This window comes from Schistocerca serialis, chromosome 3, assembly GCF_023864345.2.
Source record: "Schistocerca serialis cubense isolate TAMUIC-IGC-003099 chromosome 3, iqSchSeri2.2, whole genome shotgun sequence".
In the NCBI taxonomy this organism is placed as follows: domain Eukaryota; kingdom Metazoa; phylum Arthropoda; class Insecta; order Orthoptera; family Acrididae; genus Schistocerca; species Schistocerca serialis.
The window spans coordinates 134,688,607-134,714,353 of NC_064640.1; the positions used below are offsets into that span (position 1 = coordinate 134,688,607).

Sequence of the window (25,747 nt, forward strand, 5' to 3'; positions counted from 1 at the left end):
AACTACATTTTCAAATATGCTTTATTCGGAGAAAGTGTACTTTGGTCAATCAAGGGTTTACAGCTTGCCTTTTCAAGAATGTTGTATTATGAATACGTCAGTAGGCGTTCTTAAGTCGATTTGTTTCGCTGTGGCTACAGATATGAATTCTTTTCAGTTTACTCTGTGTCATTTTACTGTAAGACTTTGTTGATGAGTCTAGCCATTTATTCTTCGTTCTCATTCTGAATTGTAGGTTATTCTGATCAGTAGTTCTTCATCGTTCTAATTGACATATACAGCCAAACTTAATTTTAAAATTCAGTTACAAGTAAGACGACATTTACGACGACGGACTGGTTCACAGATGCTCAGACTTTTATCTCATCGTAATAGCTGTTGTCCATTAAAGGTAATCCCGAGTAGAACAGAGTTATGATTCGTTCTTTAGTACTGTAGTTTCAGCTTATAGTCATAGCGAGGCATTAATTGAAATTGGCGAAAGAAGTCATGGACAAATAATTCCCACTGATACGCTGTTTAGGTTCATATTGTGAGGTTAGTGCGTTGTTCCTTACATACAGACACCTAGTGTGGGAAATATCTCAGGACGGAAAGAAAAAATTGCAACTAAAATCATTGAATCACAAGCAGTGTACAACATAAAAAATCGGGATAAAAAAAATTGTAAAGGTGGACGCTTTGAAAGATTAAACGTAACGACGAAAAAAAAAGAAAGAAATTACAAATGATGGACAAATATTTCTTAGTATCGTTACAACTGCCAGAAGCAGAACATAATAGCACATTTATGCCATGATGAACATGATTGCTATCATTCCGTCCAGCATCATCTGCTAGGTGTGTTAAATAGTCAGATTAGACACAGCCAGCTCCGAAATGTGGGCGGGAGTATCACATCCTAAAACCGCACGCTAAACCTTGAATTTGTCCCTGTGCTGCATTTAGAATGCAAATGTTACGTCGATACTTCACATTTATAGGTTCAAAAAAAGGAATCAAAATATTATGAGCACCTGCTTAAGAGCGTGTTAGTACACCTTTGGAATGCAGTACAGCAGCGATTTTGCGTGACATGGAATCGACAGGACCTGCGTAGGTTTAGGGAGATATATGGCACCAGAACTCTACCCACAGGTCACATAATTCCTGTAAATTACCGGCGGGTGGTTATTGGGCGTACGATAGTGTCCCAGATGTGTTTTATCGAGTTCAGATTACGCTAATTTTGTGGCCAAGACCTTAACGTGAGACCACTATAACGCACCTGAAACCACTATAACACTTTTCTGGTCTTGTGACATCCTGTTGGAAGATGCTTTCGCCGTCAGGGGAAGCATGAGGCATGGAAGGACTCAGGTGATGCGCAATAATGTCCCATGGAAGCCCAGGTGAATAATTCCCTATTTCCCACATCTTAATACGGCAGTAATCGGCCAGAGTCCGTGGCTCAAATGGTTCAAATGGCTCTGAGCACTATGGGACTCAACTGCTGAGGTCATTAGTCCCCTAGAACTTAGAACTAGTTAAACCTAACTAACCTAAGGACATCACAAACATCCATGCCCGAGGCAGGGATTCGAACCTGCGACCGTAGCGGTCTTGCGGTTCCAGACTGCAGCGCCTTTAACCGCACGGCCACTTCGGCCGGCTAGAGTCCGTGGCGCAGTTGTACAGGTTGCCCATAAAGTAAGTATCCATTTTCATTTTCCAGGTGTGCTACAACAAAATAAACATTATATTTAGAGAGAGTAGCTAATACTATTCAGCAAGTCCATCTTCATTGGCAACACACTGTTCCCACCGCCTTGTAGTTGCATGGAACACGCGCTGTAACATTTGAGGGGTTGCTAGGCATGCCTCTCGTATTCGCCGTTTCAGTTCATTCAAATGTGGCACCCTGGTAGCATAAACTCGGGTCTTGATGAAGCCCCACGCAAAAAAGTCCTCTGCCCAGTTCCGGCAATCGTGTTTCTTGACGACGCCGCAGACATGAAATGTCGCCTCGTCGCTGAACATAGCAAGATTCATCAGGTTCTTCTCGGTTACAGCCTCCAACAGATACACATCGCTGCTCGTGCCGCATGATCTTCACCCTCTAGCTGGTGAAGCACCTGGATATGATACGGCTTCTTTTTAAGGGTGTAGTGAAGCACTTTCTACACTCTGGATTTCGGCATGGATAGTTCACGACTCAGCCGGCTGGTAGATGCCGTTGGACTTCTTTCGATAGCTTCCCTCACACGCTGTATAGATTGTGGGCTGACCGGTGGTCGCCCAGCGCGTCTCTCATCAGCAACAGATCCTGTACGCCGGAATTTGTTGGCGAGCTTCCGAATGGCAAGTCTTGTAGGGGCATCCTTCCGATACTTTCTCTCAAACAGTCTCTGGACCTCAGCATAGGTTTCGCCACGTAAACGATGTACCAGAATTGTGATTCTTTCGGCAATTGTTAACATTGTGATGCCTCTTCACAGTACAGTAGAGTCTCGATAGTTCGAGTTTCCAATAATCCGAGCCTCTTCTTCTTTTTTTTTTTTTTTTTTTTTGAAGAAAAAAAGGTTGCAACGATCTACTTTCTTTTTTTTACTGACATCGTAAATAATGAAAACATCATTGTAAAAGATAGATAGGGAGAGCTCAGTGACAAAGCAGACAACAATGCAATCAACACTGACGATTAGCTCGCTGCCCTGTTGCACGAACATCTGTTGTCAGTATGGCACGAAATACCCCGACTGCTGCCGGCTGCTACCGATCAAAACTGGGGAATTCATTCGCTGCTGTAGTTCCCAGTACCTGTACTGTCCAGTGTTGTGTGTCGTTTTGTTTGTTGACTGTGTGTTCCGTTGTACACCTTACAAAGTTGAGTGCTGCAACAAAAAAGAGGATATTTGTGCCTTTGCATCTAAAATTAGAAGCGCTAAGATGACTTGACAAAGGAGAAACAATAAAAAAATTTTCTCTCGAATATGGTGTCGGTGAAGTTACTATTGGTGACTAGCGAAGAAACCGACTTAAATTGGAACATTTTTCTTCACATAAATGCTCACACGAATCTCTCAGTCGAGGAAGTATAAGGAAGTCAGAGTTCGAAAAAGCAAGTGAGGCATAGTTCATATGGTTTACCCAACAGAGACAGAAGGGTGCTCCGATTTCTGGCCCAATCTTGCAAGAGAAAGCTTTGTTTTTCAGAAACCAGCTGCAGGAAGGAGATGGCAATTTCACCGCTAGTGTGGGCTGACTTGTCAAGTGGAAGAAGAGGTATGGAGTGCTTCAACTGGACGTATGTGGAGAAAAACTCTCTGGTGACGCTCAGGCCGTTTCAAAATTTATCGTCGAGTTAAAAAAGATCATAACTGACGAAAATTTGTCTAATGAACAAATATATAACTGTGACGAAACTGGGCTAAATTTTAAAATGTTACCAGCGATAACACTTGCTTCTTGTGAAGAAAAAAGTGCTCCTGGGCACAAAAAAACAAAAAAACAAAGCGAGGCTCACAGTTATGGCAGCTTCAAATGCAACTGGAAACCACAAACCAAAACTAGTTGTGATTGGGAAGTCTGCCAAGCCAAGAGCATTCATGAATCTATCCATCTCAGCCCTTCCGGTTGTCTATACACGTCAGAATAATGCCTGGATGAATCGGGAAATTTTCAAGAACTGGTTTTTTAACTCATTTGTCTCTGACTGCAAGAATTTTTTAAAAGAAAGGGGACTGCCATGCAAAGCAATTTTGCTTATGGATAATGCGTCCTTGGCGTGACATTGCCGCGATGAAACGTTGCAGCTTCGCCAAACAAAAGACACTACACTATTACTTGTCTAAATAAATAATTATTGTTATTCTGCCGATGCAAATGTATGTGTAAATACTTTTATTTTAATAAAGTTCATATTGTGACCTGTATTACTTACAATATCATAATATTTCTTTTTCCCATTTAAATTTCGATAGTCCGAGTTTTCGATAGTTCGAGGTGGTTCCAGTCCCGTTCACCTCGAACTATCGAGACTCTACTGTACCTGTAACAGAAACAATGCTCATGTACGTTTTCCCCAAAATGGATACTTACTTTATGGGCACCCAGTATTTCGAGCAGTCGTTTGGCTGGATGACGGTGCGTTTGTAGACGACAATCGACCTGGTGTAACAAAAAACATAATTCATCAGATTAGGCGACACGTTTCCATTGGACCATATTCCAAGCTCTATAATGTCGTGCCCCTGCAATCGTGAGTGACGATATCATTGGGTCAGCATGGGAACACATAGGGGGTCATCTGATGCGGAGCTCCTTGTTCAACAACGAGCACTGAACGGTGTGCTCCGAAACACTTGCGCCTGCACCAGCAGTGTACTCTGCCTTCAGATCTACAACAGATCGCAGCGGGCAAGCCTCCGACCCCAACAGTTTGTGATGAGGAAGTCCAACATCTTGTCGCCTACTCATCACGTCATCGTCCTTCAGCCACTCACGACATTATCAAGCGTACAGACGACGCGCTTCGCCGTTTCCGAAATTCTCGTTCCCAAGCACCGGGCCATAACAATCTGCCCTTTGTCGAAGCACCTATGTTGGGAGATGTCCCTATTTGTTACTAATACCGTTGCTAGAAGGATTCCTCATTCGTCTTTGCTCCGGTCACATGCTCGCAATACCACCAGGCAGCATTCAGTCTTGCTGAGGGTAGTAATCACAACATTTTAGTTCGTCGATGTATATTAGAAATATTTCATTTCAAGACTCGATCTTTCGTAATCTTTTTGATAGTCAGCCGCAGTACCGACCTACTCTACACTTCCGTAATGAAACCCTCTACATTGTATACAAGTACCGGTTTCTCCGCGATCAGACACGCAGAGAGATCTTTTCTATAATGAGTATTGATGGTTAGTAGTGGACAATGTATTTCTGGATTTCCGGAAGGCTATTGACACTGTATCACACAAGCGACTTGTAGTGAAATTGCCTGCTTATGGAATATCGTCTCAGTTATGTGACCAGATTCGCGGTTTCCTATCAGAGAGGTCACAGTTCGTAGTAATTGACGGAAAGTCATCGAGTAAAACAGAAGTGATTTCTGGCGTCCCCACAGGTAATGTCTAATGCTATTTGCAGTTCCTTATCTATATAAACGATTTGGGAGACAATCTGAGCAACTCCCTTAGGTTGTTGGCAGATGACGCTGTCGTTTATCGACTAGTAAAGTTATCAAAAGATCAAAACAAATCGCAAAACGATTTAGGAGAGATGTTTGTATGGCGCGAAAATTGGCAGTTGCTCTAAATAACGAAAAGTGTGACGTCATCCACGTGAGTGCTAAAAGGAATCCGTTAAAATTCGGTTACACGATATATCAATCAAAGACCGTAAATTCAACTAAATACCTAGGAATAACAATTACGAACAACTTAAATTGGAAGGAACACATAGAAAATGTTGTGGGGAAGGCTAACCAAAGACTGCGTTTCATTGGCACGGCACTTAGGAAATGTAACAGATCTACTAAGGAGACTGCCTACACTACGTTTGTCCGTCCTCTATTAGAGTACTGCTGCGCGGTGTGGGATTCTTACCAGACAGGACTGACGGAGTACATCGTAAAAGTTCAAAGAAGGGGAGCACGTTTTGTATTATGGCGAAATAGGGGAGAGAGTGTCACTGAAATGATACAGAATTTGGAGTGGACATTAAAGCAAAGGCGTTTTTCGTGGGACCAGGATCTTCTAACGAAATTCCAGTCACCAACTTTCTCTTCCGAATGCGAAAATATCTTGTTGACACTTGAAACTTCCCCTTTGAATATTAAGAGTGGCAGTGTTGGAAAAACTCTTACGTTATTTGATTTTTAAACAGCTGAGCAAAACTGAACGTACTCAAACAGTTCTCTCTTTACTTATTGTGATCATCACTAAACTGACACACAATATTTTTAGCGCAACACAATCTGACTTTCAATAATCCCTAGAAAAGAATGGCTCTGACTAACAATAACCTATACTTTTCATGAATCACTTACCTCACAAAAATCTTCGTTACTCGAACTACTGCAATATAGCGAGCGCCAATACTGCCAGCTAAATAAAAGATTCTAACTACTGAAGACACTAACTACTGATTGGCATAGTTAGCAAATGAAAGATTTTGATAGAGAACAAACAATGTATTCACCTTAATAGTGTTCAAAAGTCATAATATATATCAGTTCATGACATCCAGTCTTACAAATTTCCTTTTTCTGACGGACACACGTCCAGATCGTCAGCTCATAGTAACCTCTCAAAACTCCGCCATCTCTCTCCCCACATCCACCACTGCTGGCGGCTCACCTCCAACTGCCCAACGCTACGCACTGTTCACATCCAACTGCCCAACGCTACACAAGCGAATATTCCAACAATGAGTCCAACCAGCCACAGACTGCACACAGCGCATTCAGCGATTTTCATACAGAGCAGTACGTGGCGTAAGCGACATAAAAACCTAAACAGCCTACTTACACACCGACATGCATAGGGAGAAACGATCACCACGATAAAATAAGGGAAATCTGAGCTCGTACGGAAAGATATAGGTGTTCGTTTATTCCGCGCGCTGAACGAGATTGGAACAATAGAGAATTGTGAAGGTGGTTCGAAGAGCCCTCTGCCAGGCACTTAAATGTCATTTGCAGAGTATCTCTGTAGATGTAGATGTAGGGGAATCATGACACCTGTTGACAAAGTGTATCGCAACTGCACGCGAACGGCAATATGCAGTGAGGCACAAAACTGGCGGAAAGTAACTCACCATCTACCGTCTGGAGGATCTCATCTAGATATGCAGAGCAAGTAACGGCGATTCATTTGCTAAACTACACGACGGCTACAGTGAGGCAAATCTGTGCACCTCTCCTGTGAAATGACGAGTAAGGCTGAATGTAAAGCGCGTCGCTAAGCTCTCTGCGTGTGGATGGACTGCTTCCCGCATGAATGAAACGTTACGTGGCGTGTTGCAGTGTGGGACGCGAGCGGCCGCTACTCGTCGCAGTTCCTGTGGGGCAACAGCTACCGCCTGGGCTCTTACACGCAGTGCACGGAGACCGAGGCGCCCTTCCCGGCTGCCTTCAGCGTCGCCTCCGTCGCCTTCCAGCAACCCGGCGCAGAGGTCAGTACCCACCATCGTCTTATCCAGATCCTTTAGACAGCAAGTATCCTGAAATTTCTGTGTTAAAAATAAAAAAAAAAAATACACGTAAAGGTAGACATAGTAAACACACGCTAGTGTGGCGGTGTAGCCGCGCGGTCTAAGGCTCCTTCCCATTGTTCACCGACTGCCCCCGTCGGAGGTTCAAGTCCTCCCTCGGGCATAGGTGTGTGTGTTATCCTTACAAGGGGAGGCCGCCAATTGTGAAATTCAGATTCGATTCATACTGTGCATAATAAAAGCTCATGGCCAGAGATGTAATGTGGCAAAGCACCAAGATGCACTTCTCAGCCGTTGTCGAGAAAATCGACAGTTACAAGAAACTGTTGCGGTGAAATACTCTCTACGATTAATAATTCTCTACAGCATCGTGGCGCAGCGGTAAGCGCTCGGGTTCGTAATCTGAAGGTCGCCGGATCGAATCTCGCGCCATGCAATTTTTTTTTTATTATTAGTTTTCTGTAATTCAAATATATATATATATATATATATATATATATATATATATATATATATATATAAAGTATTAATGAATTGCTTATGCATCTTGGTGAAGGCGGATCGCTCTCCAATTGTACCGCCTCCATTTTTCCGTTTTTTTAAACAGGGTGTACCAAAGCTCTCCCGTCCGCACTGATTTTCGACAATGTTATAAGTTGCGCTAGGGACCGCATCTACCTTCTTTCGAAGTTAGCAGGCAACTACGCTGTTATGCGGCGGCTCGCTTCGGCCCATTCAACATCTGTCATTCAAGTGTAACGAGCGAGTAACGGAGTCTATATTTCATACCTGCCACAGCAAATTTGTGTTCGTGGGGTCTCTATTCTAATTCGAACGTTTGACTTACGCTATACGTATTCGTTTCGGAATATCGTTTCTACGTCTTCCGTTAACTATACGTGGTTAACATTATGAAGACAATTAATAAAATTTGTGAAATACAACTTTGTTTGCGGAAAACATAATGATGTTCGAAGTCGCCAGTTTTTCCACGACAAACGACTTTCAACAACTTATTATATGCATAATTGTTGCAACTGATTGCCGGGAATTATATATATATATATATATATATATATATATATATATGAATTATAAAAAACAAATACTAAAAAAAAAGGTCGCATAGCGTGAGATTCTATCCGGCGACCTTCGGATTACAAACCAGAGCGCTTACCGCTGCGCCACGACGCTGTAGAGAATTATTGATCGCAGAGAGTATTTCACTGCAACGGTTTCTTTTAACTGTCGATTTTCTCGACAACGGCTGAGAAGTGCATCTTGGTGCTTTGCCACATTACACCTCTGGCCATGAGCTTTTATTATGCGCAGTACGAATCGAATCTGAATTTCGCAATTGGCGGCCTCCCCTTGTTAGTGCAAGTTAGTTTAAGCTAGATTAAGTAGTGTGTAAGTGTTGTGTACATAGTTCCGCGTAGTCAGCGCGTACACAACTTTCCCACTAGAGCGCGCCCCGCTAAGCACAACAGCGCAGGCGCAGCGCTCGTCTCCGCACTACGAGATGGCGCTACCTTAGAAACGGACCAAATTCTGCTTCCGCCGATCCGCGTATTAATATGTAACGCAGCCAATGAGATTGCTGCTAACGTAGAACCTTTTCTCCTCGCGGATCACACTCGCGCAGTGATACCTGAACGCGCGAGGTATTATAACAAGTGTACAGACCTCCGATTAGTCAGTCTGCATTTGTCTGCACCAGTCTGTACCGGTCTATAGCCAAGTTTCAGTCTGCACCTAATAAGATTATCATATTCCTGAACATAGCCATGAAGATAAATGTATAGATACTTTGTCAAGTATCAGAGATATGTAAGAATAAGATTAACACACCAAGACCAAAGGAACTTCAGATTGTCAATTGTTAATAGCATCCAGACTCAAGTTAAGTAATTTTATGCTTGTTATTATTTTAATAAATGTGTGTGAAAATTAATCAAGTTCTGTTTAAAGTTGGTCACCGTCAATCTGTTACTCTAAGTGTGCAAGTGGCATTTCTATCGTCTGATCTAACGGCAGAAGATAAACACGCCACGATAAGAGGAGGAGGAGGAGATTACTGTTTAACGTCCCGTCGACAACGAGGTCATTAGAGACGGAGCGCAAGCTCGGGTGAGGGAAGGATGGGGAAGGAAATCGGCCGTGCCCTTTCAAAGGAACCATCCCGGCATTTGCCTGAAGCGATTTAGGGAAATCACGGAAAACCTAAATCAGGATGGCCGGAGACGGGATTGAACCGTCGTCCTCCCGAATGCGAGTCCAGTGTGCTAACCACTGCGCCACCTCGCCCACGATAAGACCACGAGACATATTGCTGACACTCTCCTACTTCGTTAGAACGACAAGTCAAATAATCTGATGGTGTGTGTACTGAAGGTCTTACAGTACGCACAACACAGTAAGCCGAGGGACTGATGACCTCAGCAGTTTGGTCCCATAGGAACTAACTTAGCCGGCCGCTGTGGTCGAGCGGTTCGAGGCGCTTCAGTCCGGAACCGCGCTGCTGCTACGCTCGCAGGTTCGAATTCTGCTTCGGGCATGGATGCGTGTGATGTCATTAGGTTAGTTAGGTTTACGTAGTTCTGACAGGGGAACCTCCCCATCGCACTCCCCTCAGATTTAGTTATAAGTTGGCACAGTGGATAGGCCTTGGAAAACTGAACACAGATCAATCGAGAAAACAGGAAGAAGTTGTGTGGAACTATGAAAAAAATAAGCAAAATATACAAACTGAGTAGTCCATGTGCAAGATAGGCAACATCATGGAGAATCTGAGCTCAGGAGCGCCGTGGTCCCGTGGTTAGCGTGAGCAACTGCGGAACGCCAGGTCCTTGGTTCAAGTCTTCTCCCGGGTGAGAAGTTTACTTTCTTTATTTTCGCAAAGTTATGATCTGTCCGTTCGTTCATTGACGTCTCTGTTCACTGTAATAAGTTTAGTGTCTGTGTTTTGCGACCGCAGCGCAATTAGTAGACGAAAGGACGTGCCTCTCCAATGGGAACCGAAAACATTTGATCGCAAGCTCATAGGTCAACCGATTCCTCCACAGTAAAACACGTCTGATATATTCTATACGACACTGGTGACGGCATGTGCGTCACATGACAGGAATATGTTGTCGACCCACCTAACTGTACACTTGGCGAATGGGTAGAAAGATTCTTCTACCTTGCCCGATAATCACTCCCAAAAAAGTGACCGCATCGGACGGACGGACAGATAATAATTGTCTGAAAATAAAACTTTTCACGCGAGGGAAGACTTGAACCAAGGACCTCTCGTTCCGCAGCTGCTCACGCTAACCACAGGACCACGGCGCTCCTGAGCTCACATTATCCTTTATGTTGCCTATCTTGTGTATGCACTACTAAGTTTGTATATTTTGCTTATTTTTTTCATAGTTCCACACAACTTCTTCCTGTTTTCTCGATTGATCTGTGTTCAGTTTTTCAAGGTCTATCCACTGTGCCAACTTATAACTAAATCTGAGGGGGGTGCGATGGGGAGGTTCCCTTGCAAGTCTAGGAGACTGATAACTTCAGATCTTATGTCCCATAGCGCTTAGAGCCATTTGAACCATTTTTTGAACTAACTTACTACCACTACCACACACTAGTGTGAGAACTTCACGTAGCCGGGACGAATCCTGTTCGTACGAAACTTACCCCCCCGCCAACAATATGGCCCTCAGCGGGAGGTAGGATGGCGATGTGCAGTTGGAGATTACCTGCCTGTACTCAATTCCGAAACTTCTTCACTGTGTCTCAGGGCCTATGGCATTTATAGTAGTCCCCTTGCTGCTAATCGAGATTAGTACACTAGGTTTCACTCTAACCTTTCATTCATCTGTACTATGATTCACAACGACAAAACTCCAGTCTACACTACAGAGCGAGTGGCGCCGAGATAAAGCACTGGGCTCGCATTCGGAAGGACCAGGTCTCAAGTCCCAGTGTGAACATGTAGATTCATATTTCCTTACCTAGATCGCTTAAGCGAGTAGCAGACAGTTCCTTCGAAAAGGACACTGCCGATTTCCTTCCTTATACTTGTACACTTCAAGATGTAACTCCTAAGCCGGCCAGTGTGGCCGAACGGTTCTAGGCGCTACAGTCTGGAACTGCGAGACCGCTACGGTAGCAGGTTCGAATCCTGCCTCGGGCATGGATGTGTTTGATGTCCTTAGGTTAGTTAGGTTTAAGTAATTCTAAGTTCTAGGGGTCTGCTGACCTGAGAAATTAAGTCCCATAGTGATCAGAACCATTTGTAACTCCTACTCCATCTCTAATGACTTTATCGTAGACTGGACGATAAACCCCAATATTCTTTCCAGCTCACACTCAACAAGGACTGTTGTATATTATCTGTCATGTTGTAGCTTTGAAATAGTGGTAATAAACCCAGCAGTAGCGAGGTATTTTCCACAACACGCATTACTAACAGGGTGGGCGGGGGGTTGGAGTACTTTATACCTAAGGTAAAGAAGTGAAAAAATCTTTAATTATTGTTCATTTATATTAACAACATGCTTTTAACCAGGTACTGATGTTTTACTAGGGACCAGAACCTGAAAATATCTTTTAGAACACTTTTAGCAACATCAACGCATTTTCAATAACGTGTGCTACCAAGCTGGAGGTACTCTATGACTAGTACAAAAGAAAAATAAAACGCAACTTTAGTTAACTTTTGTGGACGTTTACTCGCAACATACTGTTTAAAGAGGTGCTGATGGGTAAGTAAGGTTCTGAACCTCAAAATATTGCAGAAAGTAACATCTATTACTAAATTTTTGCGTTAAGTTTAACTGAAAAATTTATAACATTTATGGAATCTGGTAGAAGAACTCATCAAAAATGGTAATAATTTTTTCCAAACTTTTAAAATGTAAAGTAATTGACGAGATTTCAATATTTTAGAATGCCTTGCCCGCCTTGCAGGGGTTAAAGTACCACAGAAGATTGCCCTCATAAAAATGCCTTCTTTCAGTCATGAATATTGACCTATAAAGATAATTGTGTGATACACCGTATCTACTGTTCAGGAATAACTCAACACAGGTACATATATTAAGCGCAGCGGTTAAGTGAGGCCTCAGATTTATTTAGTATTTTGTAACGAGTGATCTTCCTATCACTGAAACTAACATGTGGTCCTACAGTCATTTCATATGTTACGCGCTATGGGCAAGGCAAGTGCAAAGAACATGTTTCGTTCTTTCTTACAAACCAGAATACTTTTCTATAGAGAAACTGAGCACACAAGACTTTTACAAAATATTGCGTAGAACATGGCTCCACCACTGCTAATCCGAATTTCTCATCTAAACGTACCTTCTGGAACCTGAAATGAGTCTACTACAATACAGCAAGTCATCTTTCGCTTTGAAAAACCTGTACGTTGCGAAAATAATTACTATGGAAGTAACGGTCGTGCTGATGGCACAGGACTGTAATTAATCCTTACCGCACGATATAAATGCACCTAGTGTCATGTATTTCAAAGACAAACTTCATAAAAATGTACGTTTGTTGATAATTTTATGAGGGATCGACGTGTAAATAAACCCAAAATATTTTGTAATATCTGATAATTATTGAAAACCACAACGTACAATAAGTTTTACAAGTAACATAGTGATTTATATTAGAAAAGTCACGTGGGACCCATGACCACGAATGTTACAGGTATTCTATTATTTTTTATCGGATGGCAGGCAAATATGTGAAGGGATTATGAGTGTTTGGTGCACAATACTGCAATCCTTCACTATGGTGGTCAGACAAGTATGCCTGTCCTCAAATTACCGTAACGTCCAACATTAGGCCAGTGTTTGATTAGAATCCCGTACAAGTCTGGGTCTCGCTCGATTCGACCAGCTGCCCAGATGGAGACCCACAATGAGGCCCCTTTCAAACACTGTTAAGTGCTGATAACTATGTCTCACATGAGTACGAGGCTTCTTCGTGTCCTTCACGGTGATCGCTCAGCATTTGCTGATGTTCATGTCTATACCCTACCAGGCCTGGTGGCAACACCAAGCACGAACAGTACACACCTCTGTGTCCGTTCCACGTGTCACAGAGAATAGCAACATTACCAATGATGAAACAGAAATACTGACGTCAGCCGCATGAGGGGACTGAAACATTCAGTGGTGACATTTCCCGCTTTACGTGAGTAGTCGCCTTAACCGCTTCAGCTATACGGGCAGCTTCACGTCCAATCCAAATTTCCATCTTGTCCCAGACTACTTCGGCCGAGCGGTTCTAGTCGCTTCAGTCCGGAACCGCGCTGCTGCTACGGTCGCAGGTTCGAATCCTGCCTCAGGCATGGGTGTGTGTGATGTCCTTAGGTTAGTTAGGTTTAATTAGTTCTAAGTCTAGGGGACTGATGATCGCAGATGTTAAGTCCCATAGTGCTAAGAGCCATTTGAACCCAGACTACTTCCGTAGCGCCTTCCATTTTCCTCATCGCTCGCAGCATCTCGCATGATCCCCGGAAGAGGACGGACCTAGTGTGCATTCACACTGAAGATGCTATAAAATGAATCAAATGAATTCGCAACTGCAAATAAGGGCTACCATCGACTGTAGAATGGAATGGCGACAACGAAAATTTGTGGCGGATCGTGACTCGAACCCTGATTTCCCGCTCATCGCGATCGGTTGCCTTACCATTTGGCTATCCGTGCACCACTCACAGCAAACCCAAACTTCCATATGTCCATTATGTACAGGGTTATTACAAATGATTGAAGCGATTCCACAGCTCTACAATAACTTTATTATTTGAGATATTTTCACAATGCTTTGCACACACATACAAAAACTCATAAAGTTTTTTTAAGCATTCACAAATGTTCGAAATGTGCCCCTTTAGTGATTCGGCAGACATCAAGTCGATAATCAAGTTCCTCCCACACTCGGCGCAGCATGTCCCCATCAATGAGTTCGAAAGCATCGTTGATGCGAGCTCGCAGTTCTGGCACGTTTCTTGGTAGAGGAGGTTTAAACACTGAATCTTTCACATAACGACACAGAAAGAAATCGCATGGGGTTAAGTCGGGAGAGCGTGGAGGCCATGACATGAATTGCTGATCATGATCTCTAGCACGACCGATCCATCGGTTTTCCAATCTCCTGTTTAAGAAATGCCGAACATCATGATGGAAGTGCGGTGGAGCACCATACTGTTGAAAGATGAAGTCGGCGCTGTCGGTCTCCAGTTGTGGCATGAGCCAATTTTCCAGCATGTCCAGATACACGTGTCCTGTAACGTTTTTTTCGCAGAAGAAAAAGGGGCCGTAAACGTTAAACCGTGAGATTGCACAAAACACGTTAACTATTGGTGAATTGCGAATTTGCTGCACGAATGCGTGAGGATTCTCTACCGCCCAGATTCGCACATTGTGTCTGTTCACTTCACCATTAAGAAAAAATGTTGCTTCATCACTGAAAACAAGTTTCGCACTGAACGCATCCTCTTCCATGAGCTGTTGCAACCGCGCCGAAAATTCAAAGCATTTGACTTTGTCATCGGGTGTCATGGCTTGTAGCAATTGTAAACGGTAAGGCTTCCGCTTTAGCCTTTTCAGTAAGATTTTCCAAACCGTCGGGTGTGGTACGTTTTGCTCCCTGCTTGCTTTATTCGTCGACTTCCGCGGGCTACGTGTGAAACTTGCCCGCACGCGTTCAACCGTTTCTTCGCTCACTGCAGGCCGACCCGTTGATTTCCCCTTACAGAGGCATCCAGAAGCTTTAAACTGCGCATACAATCGCCGAATGGAGTTAGCAGTTGGTGGATCTTTGTTGAACTTCGTCCTGAAGTGTCGTTGCACTGTTATGACTGACTGATGTGAGTGCATTTCAAGCACAACATACGCTTTCTCGGCTCCTGTCGCCATTTTGTCTCACTGCGCTCTCGAGCGCTCTGGCGGCAGAAACCTTAAGTGCGGCTTCAGCCGAACAAAACTTTATGAGTTTTTCTACGTATCTGTAGTGTGTCGTGACCGTATGTCAATGAATGGAGCTACAGTGAATTTATGAAATCGCTTCAATCATTTGTAACAGCCCTGTATATTCCCGTGCAGGTCAGACGTTGTACTTGAAAGTCGCTTGGCCAGTATCGGCAGATAAATACGATATTGCAGCGCCTTTGTTATTCTGATTACGATGCAAAGTTTCTTTGGACATGCATGCATATCCAAAGAAACAGGCACTGCGGCGACCACAGCCGTTACGAAACACAAAAATGAATTCGCAACTGCGAATAAGGACTACCATCATCGATAGTCCGGCACAAATTTTCATTGTCGCCGTTCCATTCTACAGCTGATAGTAGTCCTTATTCGCAATCGTGAATTCATTTGATGTGTTTCGTAACGACTGTGGTGGCTGCAGTGCCTATTCCTTTGGACCAAAGAAACATTGCATCGTAATCAGAATAACGCAGGCGCTGCAATAGCGTATTATGAAATGCCATCAACGCGTAGTATTAGTGTTATATGTGTGGTATCTGTTCTGCCAGACATACTCCAATGAAATGTTAAAAAGTCTCCTTTGATAGTATGTCATGAAGATAAAAATGCTCCTATTTGAGCTCAAAGAAAGTATATATATATATATATATATATATATATATATATATATATATATATATATATATATTCGTGTTTATTTAAAAGACTGTGACTGAAAGCCGATCGATGTGGCCGAGCGGTGCTAGGCGCTTCAGTCTGGAACCGCGTGACCGCTACGGTCGCAGGTTCGAATCCTGCCTCGGGCTTGGATGTGTATAATGTCCTTTGGTTAGTTAGGTTTAAGTAGTTCTAAGTTCTAGGGGACTGATGACCTCAGATGTTAAGTCCCATAGCGCTCAGAGCCATTTGAACCATTTATTGCGACTGAAAATTGGGGTATCAGCTGCCATAGTCTTCTTTCCTTAGCACCTTTAACAATTTTCGCAAAATTCTGGCATACGAATATATTCGCGCTTTTTTTAACATGCAGCACACCTCCAATTACCACAAGATCCCCTAATTGCATCTCACTCACATCCACTAGTCCATCAATGTAAGTCGCTCAAACGCGTCCACTCCCAGCTGCCCTTTCTCACTCACTCATCCAGCCAACTTATTGTTGTTATCTCATGTTGTCTCTCTGTCATTTGTCTCCTATGTCACAGCCCAGTCCCCTTCGTTCTGTCCTACTACTACAGTCTCCGCCCACTGTCTCCCTCTTGCTCTCTCTTAACCCTACTTTTTTATTCCTTCCTTCCTATTGTTGCTGTATCTTCTCACTGTCACTGTCTCCGTCTCTTTCTCGTTGTCATTGTCATATACTCTGTCTCTCCTTATCGCTGGCTCTCATCCACTTCCACTTACTCTTTCTCTCCATTCTTCCTCCTCGCCCTCCTCCCCTTGGCACTGCCTCCATCACTCTTTTCCTAGCACTGTTCTGTCAACTATGTTCCACTGCCACAGGGTTCCTTTCATTCTCTCACGCTGCCATTATCTCCTTCGCTGTTTCTGCAGGGTGAAAAGTATTTAAACCGACAAACTCTGGGAGGTTGCAGGGGACATCAAAACAAATATTTTTCCCTAATGTCATATTTTCCTATGAGGAGTATTTAAACCGGTAGAGGAAGATTTATCTGGCGGCAAATTAATTAAACCAACAAACACTTTTCCATTTTTTATGACCAAGAGACAACACATTAACACAAGCCAATTTCAATTACAGTAGATTTTCAAAAATGCCTCCATTGACACATAAACGAAGGTTAAACCGTCGAATCATGTTCTGTCTGACACGGGCAAACATCCCAGGAGTATCCTGAATTGTTCCTGCTGTTGCTGCTATCTGGGCAACCAGATCCTCTTCTGATGCAGCGGGAGTTGCCTAAACAAGGTTGCACATCTCTCCCCACACAAAAAAGTCCAGAGGGGACATATCTGGGGATCGAGCAGACCATGATACAGGACCACCTCTGCCAATCCACGTTTCTGGGAACCGTCGCTCCAGGAATCGACGCACACGACGACTGAAATGTGCCAGCGCCCCGTCGTGGTGGAACCACATGTGTTGTATTGTAGCGATCGGGACGTCTTCTAGCAACTTCCTCAAACTGCAGCGTTCTTGCTGTGCGACGGCGTCCCTCTCCAGGTAATCTGCTAAATGACCCGGTCTCATGTAGACGTTGGTACACAGCAGCAAAGGTCGTATGATGCGGGATATGGCGATTAGGATATTGTTGTTGATAAACCCGCTGTACAGCTCGTCCGTTGTGGTGTGCTACGTAGTACTCACCAACCATATCAGTGTACTCACTCCAGGTGTATCCATCCATTAGTAAACAGAGACAATGCACTACTACACTGGTGGACAGCAGTTGCCTACAACCGAAGAGCGTAATACGTCCTCTAACAACCGTAATACGGCCTCTAACAACTGAAGAGCGTAATATGACCTCCACTGGTTTAAATAATCCTCATAGGAAAGAATGACATTAGGGAAAAATATTTGTTTTGATGTCCGCTACAACCTCCCAGAGTTTGTCGGTTTAAATACTTTTCACTCTGTATAACATAATCGCCGTCTGCCATCTTCCAGAGTTTATTACTTTTCTGTCTATTTGCTACTGTCGCTCTTTGTTCTCCGTCAGCGTAAAAAACCGCGAATATCTCCGCATGCCAAAATTTTGAAGGTGCTGAGGAAGGTACAATGTTGCAGTTTGTACCCCACTTTTCAGCCAGGCTGTTTTAAGTAAACAGGAACAAATTTTCATTTTTTGTTCTCCGACAGGAGCATTTTTCCGCTGGTTCCCTTCTTCTCCCTGCTGCAGCAGGGCATGTAAATCATAAGAAAAGAAATATGTGAGTCAGCGAAATTTAGGTAGTTGGCTTATGTGAAACTGAAACTAATTTTACACCTCAGACCTCAGACCGGATTTTAAGTGAAAAAAAAAAATCCATGTGCTTCATTACTAGAACAGCATGGGATTGCCGGACGGTAATGGAGACGCATTACAGCATATTTCTACGTGACATGTCACTTTATAACTACGTTTCCGCCTTACACCAGATTTTACTGCATATTTTACCTGTACAAGTAGGTTAACTTGGAACCTCTGTATCTTGGAAACGGATAAAGGTATGAAAGAAAATTTCAAGTTTATTCTTGCGGGGAATCATGAGATCGGTATCTTAGGCATGCATAGTAAAAATTAGTCATTTGATATGCTTAGCCATCTCGGAATCCGCGGCTGGGTTTTGGTACCCGAAAAACAAGTTTTTGGGGTGTTTCTCCATAACGGATAAAGACTTTTGGAAACGGGGAGATATCCCCTCCAGATAAATGCCTTGAGGATATATCAGTAAGATTCGAGCAATTTTCTGCTGTTATTTATTATTTATATCTCGCCACATACCGAATTGTACGTGTAGAAGTAGGGCAAATTTGAACCTGTGTATATTAGAAACGGATAAGGACATCAAGAAAATTTTCGAGATATTTTGAGATCGACCTCATAGGAATATATCGTAAGAATTTCAGCCATCTGCTGTGCATAGTTATCTAGGAATCCTCGGCTGGCTTTTGGTCCGCTGGTGACGGCAAAAATATATTGGGAAAACCCTTTTTTGGGGTTTTCAGAGGAACCGCTCATGAACTTATTGTGCCTTCATAAGACACATCAAGACCACCGTAGACGACATCAAATGCGAAAAGAACCAGCCGATTTGCTCCATTTGCATAAGCAGAAGGAAGTGTGTAATAGCCGGCCGCGGTGGCCGTGCGGTTCTAGGACTGCTACGGTCGCAGGTTCGAATCCTGCCTCGGGCATGGATGTGTGTGACGTCCTTAGGTTAGTTAGGTTTAAGTAGTTGTAAGTTCTAGGGGACTAATGACCTAATATGTTAAGTCCCATAGTGCTCAGAGCCACTTGAACCACTTGAAGTGTGTAATATTCATACTTTGACCCTGTAGTGTAGAATAGTGACTCTAAGGCGATTCTTCTGTTGGATATACAAATGGTCCCTAGCCCACGGGATCTCCAAAACACTTGATTCTACCTTTTTATCAGCAACAAAAGCCCGTTTTTATGTGCAGCATTTTGGAACATAATAGGTACGCATGATCCAACATGGATACCGATTCTGGAAGTGGGAGATCATGTATTGCTACGTAATCCTCAGAACTAACGTGAGCTATAAAATTAATTTTAGTCGTTCGTATCCCCTTGACTGTAATGCTTTCACAAACGTTAGTGTGGTTTTCTCAGTACGTCTACATATATACTCCGCCAGTCACTGCGTTTGCATGTTGTAGGATATTTCGTGCCAATGATAGAGATTTTCTGTTCAAGTCCATTCAATTATTGTCCGAGGGGAAAGTTACTGCCAGGGTGACTCGCTATCTCGAGTATCTTGTTCCCAAGCCCCCTACGCAAGGTACAAGATAGAGGCGATACAGTCTTCTTCAAATATCAACCTTTCGTATGAATCAGTTGCACAAAGAATCGGATTCACGGTATCCAGTTTTATGGTACTATACGGTAAGCTTGTTGATTCGAAGAAAGCGTATGGGGCCTGGCCAGAAGATGGCAAAATGAATTGCCAAACCTGGTAGCGCTCGAAATAAAATAAAATAAAGTATACGGCTGTTGGTAAAGTTTATTGAATTGAAAAGTACGTACCAGCCGATGTACCCTGGCCATAATGGACCGACAGAGAATAAATCAGAATGGCCGGACGCGGATTTGAATCACCGTCCTCACGAATGAGACGAATATCAATTCTCGACACTCGACTCGTATTCGAAGGCGGTGGTTCTAATCCCTTTCTGGCCATCCAGCTTTTCTTCGACAAATAAGATTAATAATCGGAAGCTAAGAATCGAAATTATATCAGAAATTTCAATGTAAGAGACAACTTTGAATCCTAACGAGAAACATTTTGGATTTCTTACATCAAACAACATCCCTTCGAGAGACGAGTACGCTGCTAAGTAGAGGACATCGGTAGTCAGATATCATCTAGTATTCTAGTAGGATGTCATAGGGACCACTAAGAGACTGTATAGCATAAAAAAGTGTCAGTCACAGTCGTATAACATCACAGTAGCAAAGACGGGGAAATGAAACATTCGCGACTAAGAGCATTCAGTTATCAACGTATTCCACCCCCCCCCCCCCGCCCTCCCCCGATTTCTTCAATGGGCAGCGGTAGTACGGGGCAATGAGGTATATAGAAACAGTGGAAGATTCATTTCACGAAAATGGTCTGCCTGACGGACACCACAAATTAAAGATAGTCTTATTTCTTGCCGGCTGTGGCAGCGTACATCACGTTACAGATTGTATCCGAAATGAACCTAAGTGCATCGATACCAGTTGACTGACAGAACAATATTTTGCACGACGTACTGAAAAGGCAGAGATATGGAAACCGCTCAACTAGCAGCTGTTTGCGAGGGCTGATTAAGACGTATTACGCATCATTTCGTGTTTAATTCGTCATGTGAAAGGTATCACGAAATGTACTGAAGCCGATTACACAGACAGCAGCAGCATACGAGCGTTACCCAGAAAGTAAATTCCGATCGGTCGCGAAATGGAAACCACAGTGAAAACCAGAAACGTTTTATTTGCAACAGTTAGGTACACCTTCCACCTAGTTCCCTACATAGTCGCCGCTCCAACTTCGAGTGTTGTCGTTGTGTTGTATCACCTATGCAACATCCTCGTCATAGAAAGCAGCCGCCTGTGCTTTCGGCCTGTTATGTGCACTGGTCTGCAGCTCGAATTGTCTGTGGAAAATTTTTGTCTTCATAGCCAGCGGCTCTTGTGAGCAGAGATGAGACTCAGGTGGAGCCAATTACGGTCTGTATTGTGGGTGATCAAACATTTCTCATCGGAAACGTTGTAGGAGCGTCTTCATTGTCCCCGATGTGTGCGGCCCAGAATTCCAGAATTGGCATGAAGAAGCAACTGCTCGACAGTTGTGTTATGTGGGCTGCAAGACACAGGCGAAATCTCTAACCAGGCCCTCACACTTGGCGGGGGACACTATTCCCTACGCATCTTTACGTGCTCACTGTTCACTCAAAACTGAAAAGAGCGACGCGACACGATCGACGGGCATACTAGAGACACTGCCCAACACATCTGTGCAAAGCTTTACGGAATTTTCCCAGTGGTTTCCATTTCGCGACCGATCGAAACTTACTTTCTGGACAACCCTCGTATGGCGCAGTGGTAGCACACTGGACTCGCATTCGGGAGGACGACGGTTCAATCCCGTCTCCGGCCATCCTGATTTAGGTTTTCCGTGATTTCCCTAAATCACTTCAGGCAAATGCCGGGATGGTTCCTTTGAAAGGGCACGGCCGATTTCTTTCTCCATCCTTCCCTCACCCGAGCTTGCGCTCCGTCTCTAATGTCCTCGTTGTCGACGGGACGTTAAACACTAATTCCTCCTCCTCCTCCAACCCTCGTATATCAGTATTACCGGAATTGTGTAATAAATATATAATTTTCAAAGCAGTTTCTCCGTATTTTGTGTGACACGCAACATACGCAGAGGTCTTACCGTCTTAGTGGGAGTGTGGGGGCTCAGATAAAGTCATACAGGACTTATTGGTCCACTGCTGTCAGCCAGTTGCAGAATACTCCTCTAATTCTATACAGAATTTAGCTCCCCACTTAACCATAATATGTCGTAGATTCTTTGAAGAAAATAATGTGCTCAATAGTTGAAAGAAAGCGCAGGTGACACCCATCTAAAGGAAACATAACGGAAGTGATCTACAAAACAGTCCAAAATCTTTGACATGTATTTGCTGTAAAATCTGAGAATATATTCTGAGCTCAAACGTAATTCGGTATCTCGAAAATAATCGCTTCCTCCATGGCAGCCAGAACGGATTCAGGAAACGCCGGTCATGTGAAAACCGTTTTCCTCATACGCATCCTGAAAACCATGGCTCAAAGCAATCAGATAGATGCAGTGTTTCTTGACTTCCGAAAAGCATTTCATTCAGTGCCACACCAACGCTTATGGAAACACCGTAATATCTGATTTCAGACAAAATCTGTGGCTGTATTGAGAATTTTTTGGTAGGGAGGACGCAACACTTTTACTTGGATGGAGAGTAATCGACAGTGATATAGAAGTAATTCCAGGCGTACTTAGGGAAATGTTTTAGGATCCTTGCCATTCGTGTTGTATATCAGTTATCTATCAGTGGTCACTTCAGATATTTTACAGATGATGCAGTTATTTATAATGAGGTATTAAGTGAAAAAAACTGTGGAAATATCCAGCAAAGAGCTAGTATCTTGTGATTAAAACATCAATGAGGCACACTTGGAACCAGTCAACTCATAAAAATACCTGTGTGGGGATACGAAGTGGTCTGCTTCTGTCATAGGTGTAGCAGCTGGTAGAATTCAGTTCATTAGTGGGATACTGGAAAAATCCTGTCGGTCTACAAGCTCCGTCCGTGCGGCCCGTGAAGGCCGATTGGTGCCGACCGCCGTGTCATTTTCAGCCCATAGGCGTCACCGGATGCGATTGTTAAGGGGCATTAGGTAGGCACAGCGCGCTCCCGGCCCTTGTCAGATTTCGTAACCGGAGCTCCTCAATTGGTCTCACAAGAGCTGAGTGCATCCCGCTTGTTAACAGCACTTAGGCAGACCCCAACAGTCACCCTTGCAGCTGCTAACCAAGCCCGACAGGACTTCAGTACGTGATCTGACGGGTACCGATGTTACCACTGCGGCAAGGCCGTTTGTGTCTGTCTATGAAGGAGACTATTTACATAACTCTCTTGCAACCCATCCTAGAATATTGCTCAAGAGTTAAAACCTGCACCAAATACGAGGAACAGGGTGTATTTAATTGTACGACGATAGGGAAAGGCAGTGCGAATGTTCACGGGTTTGTTTGATACATGAGAGAGCATCACCTAAATGATGAGAAAACTGAATTGACAGACTCTTGAACACAGACGCCAACTGTATGCGAAAGCCTATTTATCAAGTTTCGAGAAATAATATTAAGAGAAGAAACTAGGAATATACTGCAGCCTCGTACGTATCTCTTCCGTGCGTACCTTGAAGACAAGAGTAAGCTAATCACACGCAGAGGCATTTGAAATATCATTCGCCATGCGCCACATGCTCGAAAGAAACTCTAAGAAACCCTCACATACACATGTGGTACAATGAGAAGTACTCTCTTCCATGTAGTTACTTTGCGAATTATGGATATAAACCTAAATCAACATACATTTATGGCGGTAGGTTTCAGTCTGTTTTAGCCGGCCGCGGTGGCCGTGCGGTTCTAGGCGCTTCAGTCCGGAACCGCGAGACTGCTACGGTCGCAGGTTCGAATCCTGCCCGAGGCATGGATGTGTGTGATGTCCTTACCTTAGTTAGGTTTAAGTAGTTCTAAGTTCTAGGGGACTGATGACCTCAGATGTTAAGTCCCATAGTGCTCAGAGCCATTTGAACCATTTTTTCAGTCTGTTTGTGTCAACAAAAACAACCGACAGTACCTTACGACAGAAGAATTGAGACGAAAATATTTTGTTTGCCTGAATTGCTTTTGTTTTGTAGGTGGATGGACGAATCCCTAATTAATCTAGAGAGTAACGGAATCTCCTCGAACTGCATTGAATGGGAACAATGTACTGTGAAATAAGATACTTCTGCTCTATGGTGGAATCAAAATACATTGACGAAACTAGAACAGTAACTCAGGTCATTGAAGTATCCACATAATAAATAGACTTTATTCCGTGATTCTGGTATGATATCGTTAAATAACAAAGAGTACACATTTATAAAAAAAATTTCTTTGTGCTGGCTAGAATGTATTGCCATTTTTCAGAGAGATTATAATTTCGGATTAAACGGAAAAAGCCGCTTAATTCGAAAATCTTGTATGCCGACTGCTCCGCATCTTGCATGTTCCTGATAAAGCATATCTTGATGCACACCATGCGCTGCGCTTCTGAAGTACTTATATGCCAAATCGGTGTTCGGGCTTACAGCTTCAACATCAGTGGCATGTGTTACGCAGGAGAAACAAAAAACTGTTTGAATACTTGCGCCAATAACACAAGAACACTTTCATATCCCCTAAAGTAGGAGAAAAGATTACATACATTCTGTGCACGTCTCCATCAAACGCTGTGGCTGATCGTTAATATACTACGAAAAAAGAAAATTCGAAAAGATTATACAACCTCTGTACGCTGGTAAACTTGAAGCAGTCTCTAGTTACAAAAACTGGTGCATCATCCCACATGTTAACAAAACTTCAGATAACCTCGAAAAGCCGCAGATAAAGACCTGCATTTCGTAATACCAACAGCATCAAAAATTTTTATTTCATTGCTAAAACAAGCTGCAGCCCTTAACACAGAGTAGTGTGTGTAAAAACACATGCAAGCACTATGGAAAAATATATGTTTGTCAATAAGATATTACTGTGATAGCTGGGTTATGCGAACATGAGAGAAGTTAGAGGTTAAAAAAGAAAGTTTCAGCCCTTGCCGAATATCTTTTGACTGAAAACCAGGCATTTAATATAGACTCTGACGTTTTACATTCTGTTAAGAAAAGCAGGAAGATGACCCTTTTATTTTATTATATGGAACTGGGGACCTAGAAACTACGAGAGATTTCGTCACCGCCGTAGCCCTCAGTGGTCCACTCACCACACCATCGCCCCACACCAAACCCAGGGATATTGTGCCGTTCGGCCCCAGTGGACCCCCCCCCCTCCCCTTCCCCCCCCCCCCCCCCCCCCCCTGGGAACGTCTCATAGCAGACGAGCGTAACCCCAATGTTACGCTGGTGTACGCGTACGTGGAGAAAGTGTTTGCGCAGCAATCGCCGACATAGTGTAACTGAGGCGGAATAAGGGGAACCAGCCAGCATTCGCCGAGGCAGATGGAAAACCACCTTAAAAACCATCCACAAACTGGCCGGCACACCGGACCTCGACACTAATCCGCCGGGCGAATTAGTGCTAGGGACCGGCACGCCTTCCCGCCCGGAAAACAGTACGTTGGACCGCACGGATAACCGGGCGGGCTCAAGATGACCCTACTGGAAATCATGGACATCAATAAATATATGAGACAGCATGACAGCTTAGTGTTAAATGACAAAATTCAATTTCGTTTTTGTCCTGTGTTAAATTAGGTTTTAGTTAGAAAAATATTAGATTAAGATTGTAAATTCAGCTTCATTCTTCATCTCTTGTTAAATGTATCTCCGCATAAAAAGGTTTACTTTTTCGTAAAGGGAACTAATTCAGCATGGCACGAGAATGTAAAAATCTACATGTCAACAATCGCACCTCATTTTATCTGTGTTTGCGACATTCATTTGACACCTAAGACGTCAAAAAGCGATTAGTGACCAAATAATTACAATTTTATAGAACATTAGCATGTGTTTCCTATTTAGTATTGTTATCATGTTGTGCCAAGCACCGACGGAAAATTCAGTTAATGTTAAAAT

The 25,747-nt window shown here is 43.4% G+C and overlaps 1 protein-coding gene and 1 non-coding gene across 2 annotated transcripts in view; one reads left to right on the plus strand and one right to left on the minus strand.

Annotated features, from left to right (window-relative positions):
• The window catches only part of LOC126470719 (nose resistant to fluoxetine protein 6-like), a 185,110-nt gene that overhangs the window by 43,326 nt on the left and 116,037 nt on the right, over window positions 1-25,747 (plus strand). The window contains exon 2 of the mRNA XM_050098722.1: window positions 7,007-7,155. Coding sequence (XP_049954679.1) covers window positions 7,007-7,155 — 149 coding nt within the window. The remainder of the gene's footprint in view (window positions 1-7,006; window positions 7,156-25,747) is intronic.
• Window positions 9,429-9,501, minus strand: Trnaa-cgc (transfer RNA alanine (anticodon CGC)). Its single transcript has one exon. It is a non-coding gene; the product is annotated as a tRNA-Ala (tRNA).